General features: G+C 43.0%; 1 protein-coding gene across 2 annotated transcripts; it reads left to right on the top strand.

Moving 5' to 3' along the window:
- Positions 1-589: 589 nt before the first annotated feature.
- On the top strand, positions 590-7,597 carry cdk5r1b (cyclin dependent kinase 5, regulatory subunit 1b (p35)). Of its 2 annotated transcripts, none has more exons than XM_020644983.3 (2): positions 590-1,378; positions 2,597-7,597. In XM_020644983.3, the coding sequence occupies exon 2, from the start codon at positions 2,793-2,795 to the stop codon at positions 3,699-3,701; it is 909 nt and encodes a 302-aa protein (XP_020500639.1). In that variant the 5' UTR covers positions 590-1,378; positions 2,597-2,792; the 3' UTR covers positions 3,702-7,597. The 2 variants fall into 2 exon arrangements, with proteins under 2 accessions (XP_020500639.1, XP_020500638.1); XM_020644982.3 differs by having other exon boundaries at positions 2,594-7,597.
- The last annotated feature ends 731 nt before the right edge of the window (positions 7,598-8,328 follow it).

The raw sequence follows: 8,328 nt of genomic DNA, 5'->3' as shown, positions 1-8,328 counted from the left end.
GCGTATGTGACGTCACGGTGGTGGCAGTGCACTATGGGAGACGTAGTCATATCAGAAAAGAGGTCGTAAAACGTAAACATTATCAGAATCTTCTTTTCCTACCGCATTTAATTTGATAACGAGAAACAATAAGATTTTTATTTTAAAGAATATCCACAACGTAAGTTAAAATAAAAGGAGGAATCAATTTTATGAGCACAAAGATGGACATAATGGTCAAATAAATGTATAACTGCTTTAAATAAGAATAGAATAGAATTACTTTATTGATCCCAAACTGGGAAATTGTGGCGTTACAGCAGCAGGTTGTCCAAACACACAATATGAGTAAAAAAACACAATATAATATTAAATACAAAGTAAATAAGCATTAACACAAAGACGGCTGAAGCAGTGTTTTACTACAATAGGGTTAGACAATGTTAAACCACATGCCAGTCTGAATATTTCTAATTAAGAAAATAAAAATGTATAAATATTTAAAAAATTGGAAAGATAAGGTGGAAAAATTGGTAATAATAGCCTATCATTTATGCAGGAATAGTCTTGTTTCTGCAGTCCATAAGCGTAATCTCTATTATATTGATGACTGGCTGATACTCAATGCAGAATAAAACAGCAATATCTGTCCAAATGAAAATAAATGATGCAATCTGCCTACCATAAATCAAAGAGGGGTACCACAGACACGCCCCCACCAGAGAACTGAAAAAAATGAGTATTTGTTATGATATTGCCATTAAATATTACAATACTAAATAAAAACCTAAAAGCCACGTTGTTGAGGTGGCTCTTGCCTTCACATGGTTTAAATAGGAAACTTAATAGAAAGGTTTATCTTCCTATAGATCCTGCAAAGCCGACATACTACACACATACGTAGTGCTTATATGACTGCTGATTGGTGGTGTTATGAAGACAACTGTGCATTGAGTTCACTAGGTTCAGTTTACATGCATGCCTGCTATGTGTGGCTATAGGCGGAGTAGTTTCCCGGCACAGAGCACAGAGCGGCGCCCCACCACCGCCTTTGCGTCAACCACCCCTCACACAGTCAGTGACACAACACAACATCAGCCCTGAGCTCTCGCAGCATCCGCATCTCACGGCCGAGAGGACCAAGGAGCACATCTTCATCCCAGCATCCATTCCAAAACTGCCTGCCATCGTCTGCGCACCGCAGACTCAAGGCGTGCTCATCATCAGCTCGCTTCTGTTTATTTTTGACTCGGACTTGGATTATCTTCTTTGTTGCATTGGTATTCTACGCGATGGTTTGATGGTTTTTTTTATCGCGTTTTGTGAGGAAACCAAGGATCTAGACGAGGGACATCACCGTTGCATCTAGATTTTGAATTCTCATTGGGCAGGAGATCTGGTGAGTTGCTTCACTTTTCAACATATGTGGGCTTGAAATGCAGGACTCTATATGATAAGAGATTTGTGCATCCTCGAACTTGAAAATAGAAAATACGCAGCTATATCTAATTGGGAAATCAAGAAAAAATAAATCGAAGTGTATGCGGAATTGAAGATACAGATTAAACAATGGACTATATAAGAACAGATCAGAGGGTAATGATGATGATTTTCTATGTTTTAAGCCACCGCCGTTTACGCCCATCGTTCTATTTCGACGCAGACGCTCAGTTTCAGCACCACGGAGAGCACCCGATGTGCACAACTCCTCCTCACAGCCAAAACCCCCCCTGCATGCTTTAATTTATTCCCCTTAAGTCACATTAAAGCCGCTGCTTTGGAATTTCCCCACAACTGATGAATGAGACTGATAAAGAGGGGTGAAGGAATGAAGGGATCCAGCAGCCTGAATCCTGCGCAAGCCGAGCCATCGCCTGTCTCTCTAAATGCAGAGATGTACCGCAGTGAGGGCGAAAACATGTCGTGCAAAGAAAGGATCACGTATATCTCTTTGCTGATCTATTTTTGTATTCACGGTAACCGGTATGACCTTGAATGTGTTTTTTTAATGAGCCCAATCCCATCTGCATTGCCTCGACCTTCACCTGTTATTAAGGTGTTTACGTTTCTGCCTTCCATTTTACTGAGAGAGGGATGGCGCGTGGTTCATTGGTCGGCCATTGCCCATAAAATATGGATCTCTCAATGTGAAATATTAATGAATTAACAATATAGGTTCCATTTATATCAAATGTGGTGCAGTGTTCCTTTGAATTGCTGATGCACAATCACACATTTGATTTTTTTTTCCCTTTATGCACTTTACTCTCCTGCAGATTAATGTAATCTATTTTTAGCACAATATCACACTAATATGTCCTTAATGTTAGCATTGATTGATGGTATATGCTGCTTGGAGGATCTGCAGCTTGAATTCATTAGCAGGAGCTAAAGACTGATCCATTCCAGCACTTACCGAGTCAGATCAATGCTGCTAATAAGCCTGAGGTACAATCAAATGAGCACACGTTCAGAACTGATAACAGTGATGTTATCTGATGAAAGCTGGATGATGATGGATTTCATATCAAAATCAAAAACATGTTGTGTACTTGATAATGAAAAGGTAAAATTGATCCTTCGCTGATTAATTTGGATTTTTTTCTGCCTCCAGCAGACGCAGCTCTGACATCCAGCAGAGACCGTACAAAGGACACCATCTCCTCGGTTTTAGATGCCCAGCTGCAGCCTGTAGCCCGGGACCCCCCAGCTCCCAGAAGCATCGAGGCGCTTAGACCCCTCAGGACCCTCTCTGGTAGACGCTCCTCTTACCCAGTGCGGCTGAAGCCCCTGGACGTCCCCTCACCGTCACCATGGGAACCGTGCTGTCTTTGTCCCCCAGCTACAGGAAGGCGGCTCTGTTCGAGGATGGACCCGCCACGGTGGGTCACTACACCGCCGTCCAGAACAGCAAGAACGCCAAAGACAAGAACCTGAAGCGCCACTCGCTCATCAACGTGCTGCCATGGAAACGGATTGTAGCGGTGTCGGCGAAGAAGAAAGGCTCCAAGAAGGTGCAGCCCAACGCCAACTACCAGAATAATGTCACTCAGCTGAACAACGAGAACCTGAAGAAGTCGCAGTCATGCGCCAACCTCTCCACCTTCACCCAAGACCAGAGCACCCCAGCTCTCACAAAGAACTCCAACAACACGGTGTCGTCCGTGAAAAAGGCCCCTCTCACCAACTCCAACGTGGCCCCCGGGACCCCAAAGAGAGTTATCGTGCAGGCCTCCACCAGTGAGCTGCTGCGCTGCCTCGGGGAGTTCCTGTGCCGGCGCTGTTACCGGCTCAAACACCTGTCACCGACTGATCCGGTGCTGTGGCTGCGCAGCGTGGACCGCTCCCTGCTCCTCCAGGGCTGGCAGGACCAGGGCTTCATCACACCCGCTAACGTGGTCTTCGTCTACATGCTTTGCCGCGACGTGGTCTCCTCCGAGGTGGCCACGGAGCACGAGCTGCAGGCCGTGCTGCTCACCTGCCTCTACCTGTCTTACTCTTACATGGGCAACGAGATCTCCTACCCGCTCAAGCCCTTCCTGGTGGAGAGCTCCAAGGAGACTTTCTGGGACCGCTGCCTGTCCATCATCAACCTGATGAGCGCCAAGATGCTGCAGATTAACTCGGACCCGCACTACTTCACTCAGGTGTTCGCGGACCTGAAGAACGAGAGCCAGAAGGAGGAGGAGAGGAGCCGCCTGCTCATCGGTCTGGACCGGTGAGGGGATGCTGGGGGGAGGGGGAGGGGGAGGGGGGAGCACAGAGGGGGCAGGGGAGGAGGGGGATCATACTCCAGTCTGGCATTTTGACAAGTTTGAAAGGATAATTGTAATGCTTTATATTTGCAGCAAGATGTGGACAGTTAAGAATTTGTCATTCATAACAACTCGAGAGCTAGACTTGATGATCATCAACTTTACATGTAGGCTTAAGGAGTTCAAAGTGCTTCAGAATGGGGGAATAAATGCACAGGAGGATAGAGAATTTAATGATTAAAAGGAGAGTCCCTCACTAATAATATAAGTTCGACTGAAAAGTTAGAACAATTTGACTTGAACAACATCAAAACAGGAAACTCAAAATGTAATAAATGTTAATATTATGTTGGATAGAATGGATAAAAACATCAAAGTACTTAATTTGAAGAGAATAACATCAGTAGCCTACGTTGAAAATCAGAATAAAAAAAAAACAGGCTATCAGGAAGTCAAATAAGGACGGTTTGGGTGCAGAAGTTAACCCTTTACGCAGTGGCGAGTCTACAGTTTGTTGGGGCCCAAGGCAAAAAAACCAAACAATTGTGGGGGCCTCCAACCCAGTGTTCAACAGGGCAACCAGAGTGAGTGCTGTAAGATGGGGCCCCCTTTGGGAGATTTCCTACCGTCGTTGCAAAATGTGCACATTTTCGGCCACTGCTTTGGCGTCTCCTGGGTTACCTGTTGACGAGCAGCACCTTTACGTCACATAATGACGTCAGAGGTGTTCTGCTATGGTTGCTATTTTCTTCCTATTACGGCTTATTTTAGCAAAACTATCATATGGTTGGTTTGAACACTACAGAAGGTTTTACGCTGGTAAAGGTAGACCTATCTTGTGCGTCTGAATGTGACGCTGAGGACGTGACAGAGCGTCAGCTGAATGACGCTGTTGGGAAAGTAGACTGAGCTAGCTAAAGGCTAACGTGGAGAGCTAAGTTAAAGCTAGTTGTTCCAGGTTTTAAGATAAGTGGCCTCCCTGATAACATCATCTTTTGCAAATGTTTGCATTGTGTTTGAAAACAGTTGCTAACCTAATAACGGGAGGTGAGATTCAAAAGAGAAGCGACGTTTGTTTGCCTCTTAACAACATGTCACAATTAAGGCCAAATTCTATTTTTAAACTAGCACAGGATGGATTATCTTTGACCTAAGAATGAAAGCTTTTTTTGACTGATGAACAAAAAATGCCAGACTTGGGTAGATCCTCTGCTTACATACAGATATATATCTATTTAATCTTACAAAAACATTCAGACAAAAAGACTGAAAAAAAAAAAAACATTTGAAAAGGGAGCAAACATCTACAGCAATGAATGTGGACGGGACTGAGGCTGCAGCAGCCCACCGGTGACCTTCTGACTGTTTGACGATTCGATGTGCACTGCCTACTGCAGGAGGGCGAGGGCCGTCGCCTGACTGGCTTTTCTTCATGCATCACGGATGAGCGAGCATCCTCGGCTGCAAACCCTGGCTCTCTCTCTCTGGAACGCCAACACCAACGTCCCCCCTCCATTAACACGGATACGACTGGACGTTTTCTGCTGCAACGCATATCTGAAAGAACAGCGGCGACCATTAATGCTGGATCCATGTTTTTGCAGGACTTTTACTGTACAAGGAAAGATTCAAGTGGACTATAAGGAGGCATTGCATTGTGGGACTTTTGATGAGAGGACAACAGCCGGAGGAGGTACGGCCAAACTGAGTGGTCGTACTGTGGGTCAGAACTTTATTTTCGTCTAGAAAAAAAAAAAAGTTAATGGATGTTTTACTTCCCAGAGGCTAACACCAATGGAGGCTTGTTTATTGCTTTTCTGGAACAAGTTTTCTTTCATTTTGGTTCTTTTTTTACTTAGAAAATGTAATGTTTTGCACGTGTGCCATGCAATTTTTTCTTTTCCAGGAGTAGGGCAGGATCAATTATTCTATCTCTTCTTTTTACTTCATTTAAAAACTGCATCTACATTAGAGAATGCTGTGAACAAAGTGACACTAGTTTTTTTTTTTTTTTTAGCTATGCTTGCTAAAATAGGCTATTTGTTTAACCAGGGAACTTCTTTTTGTACTTTTGTCGATAGGTTGAGTTCCAACCACTCTGGAATGATGTTTTCGATTTGTGCTTATGATTCAGCATAGAAAATGTTTAAAAAAAAACAGTGCCATATCTTTGATGAGAACCCCATAAGTCTGAGAAACACTGAACTGTTTGTCCTGCTGGTGGTTGATGGGGTGGTTTTTCATCTTCTAATAACTACTTACTGACACCTAATTTATTGCCATTTATGTATTTATTTAGGCACATTTAATGTACATGAGAGAGGAGAGACTTTGCAAAGGGAAGGACATGACAAGGAGGTTTTTTGGAGGCTGTGTAGGTGCACTTATCTTTGGTGGGAATGAAGATTGATCTGGTTTATGCAAATGAATGTTGCAGGAATTTATTGATCCATGCGTCATTGAAAAGCCCTTAGATCAAAACCAATTCTTAGTCTGATCATCACCAAAGTGACATCATCAAGGACACCTTGAGGAACCCAACACTGACCCTAACGCCCCCCCTATATAAACATCTTTTTATCGTGCTACACTGGAACTAATCCAACCTGCTGTCCCACATATCACAAACAGGAAGCACACACATCTTTTCCAAGGGAATACAAATCTTTCAATGACACTCATCCTGCAGAAGAGCACAGCTTACCTTGAGGATAATCCATCTGCATCGCCCTCTGTGTAAAACCAAATGTGAGGCGGCATCTCGTTCATGAAGGGGGGCTGCAACAGATCAGGATTAATCACATATTCGCTCCAAGAAACTACTCGACTAAACCGATGTGCGGCAGTGTGGAATAGGGATGCCATTAAAACCAAAACAGTAAGCATGCAGAACAATTCAGATGTGATTATTTTTCTTCTTCAAGGAGACTCGTTTTCTGCAGCTTTTTTGCTCTCTCTAATAATGCGTCCAATCACTGTGGGAACTTAAGTATTTCTATTCAGATATGTATTAGAACAAAGTTTTCCCTTATCATCAGTACAGACAAATTCTGCAGACTTTTCAGCAGTGTTAATGGACAGGGCGTGCCAACGAAAGGCTTCTATCATGTTTTTAAGTTGTTCCAAGAGAGTGGAAGGCTTCCTCGTCTGCTGTGTTAGTGAGTCAGAGGAAATGAGGAGCTCAGATTGTCACATCCTGGAGTTAGATCAATAAAGGAAAGTTCATTTGTTAGCTTTTTACTGGCACACAAAGGGGGGTGGGGGGGCACAGTCTTTGAAAGGGCGTCTGCTCTGGCAGGTAAAAGCCGGGCATTGGGGGTAAAGAGAATCCTTTTCTCTCCGTCCACCTGCCCCGACTCACTTGAAATGTGCCATTTTTTCCCCACTTTGCATCATTGAGTAGTTGTTTTGAGACTTTCAAAAAGCTTATTAAATATGAAAAAAAAGACTCAAGTGATAGTTAAAGATTTCTGTCATTTTTTTCTGTATCTTGTTGCGTACTTTGTAGATAAAAAAACGAAACAGTGGAAAAGAAGTTCAAAGAGTGGGGGGGCATTGGAGGGCTGCATGTGTGCGTGAATGTGTGTCTGTGTGAGCGTGTGAATGACGGCATTTTATTTGTACAGAGGAATGTGTGACAGTTTTCTTATGGACATGGAGCAAACGCAGATCACACTGGTACCAGGACTTGGTTTTCCCTTCGCTGTGGTGAGGGAGGGGTGTCCATGCTGTTCAATAAAAATGTTCTTTTTGAAAAAAGACAAAAAAGCTCTCGTGTAATTGAAACTTTTTCATTTAGTTTCTGCTTACTTTAATTTATTTTTGTACTGTGATGGAAAAATAAAAATGCACTGATCGTTCAAGACGGCCATTTGTCTTTTTGTGCCTTCACAAGTCGACTGATGGGAAGTTGTGTCGCTTAGATCTGGACTTTGTAAACACAGGATGCCATCTCTGTATACACTAAAGTCTCAGTAAGATCCATATTTAAAGGTTTTTCAAAACAACCACATTCTGATCTGTTGGTCCCTGAAACTTCACACGTAACTAGGATTTAAAGAGCCTTTCTTAAGGGCTCCTAGTTGATGGTAAGGAGGGAGGGGCAAGCGTTATTATTTCACTTTTAACTCCTAGATTACGCCCTCGACTCACAATGTGTGTCAAGTTTGTCTTGAAGAAAAATTCAATTGTGAAGATTTGTCAAGTTAACATGCTTTACGTTTAAGTGTTGGCCATTATTTATATGATTCGGTGGTTTGATTCCCATCTCACATGCCCACTTATCTTTGGGGAATGACACTGAACTTGTAGGCTGTTTCTCCAAATTTGAAACAATTTGAAACCAGTTTTTCCCTTTGTTATATAAGCACTATCAGCATTATAAGATTTAGAATTTAACTGCACTAGCATTGGACAACATGGTCAGCAGAGCTTGTAATAAGTTAATTAAGCTGACTTCACTGCTGCTAGTAAAGGCTGATGTCTTTTTGCTTTATGGATAAAAGGACAAGGGCTGTCAGCAGACGAGTGTTTAAGACCATTTTGTAATTCATTTTCCCGCATCATAAGGATTAGGAAGCCACAAAGTCTTTGG

Source organism: Labrus bergylta, chromosome 21 (genome assembly GCF_963930695.1).
Source record: "Labrus bergylta chromosome 21, fLabBer1.1, whole genome shotgun sequence".
NCBI lineage: Eukaryota > Metazoa > Chordata > Actinopteri > Labriformes > Labridae > Labrus > Labrus bergylta.
This window is presented reverse-complemented; position numbering and strand designations above follow the sequence as displayed.

Bases quoted from the DNA above. Each gene is read 5' to 3' on its own strand.
- cdk5r1b (XM_020644983.3), top strand. From the start codon at position 2,793: ATGGGAACCGTGCTGTCTTTGTCCCCCAGCTACAGGAAGGCGGCTCTG.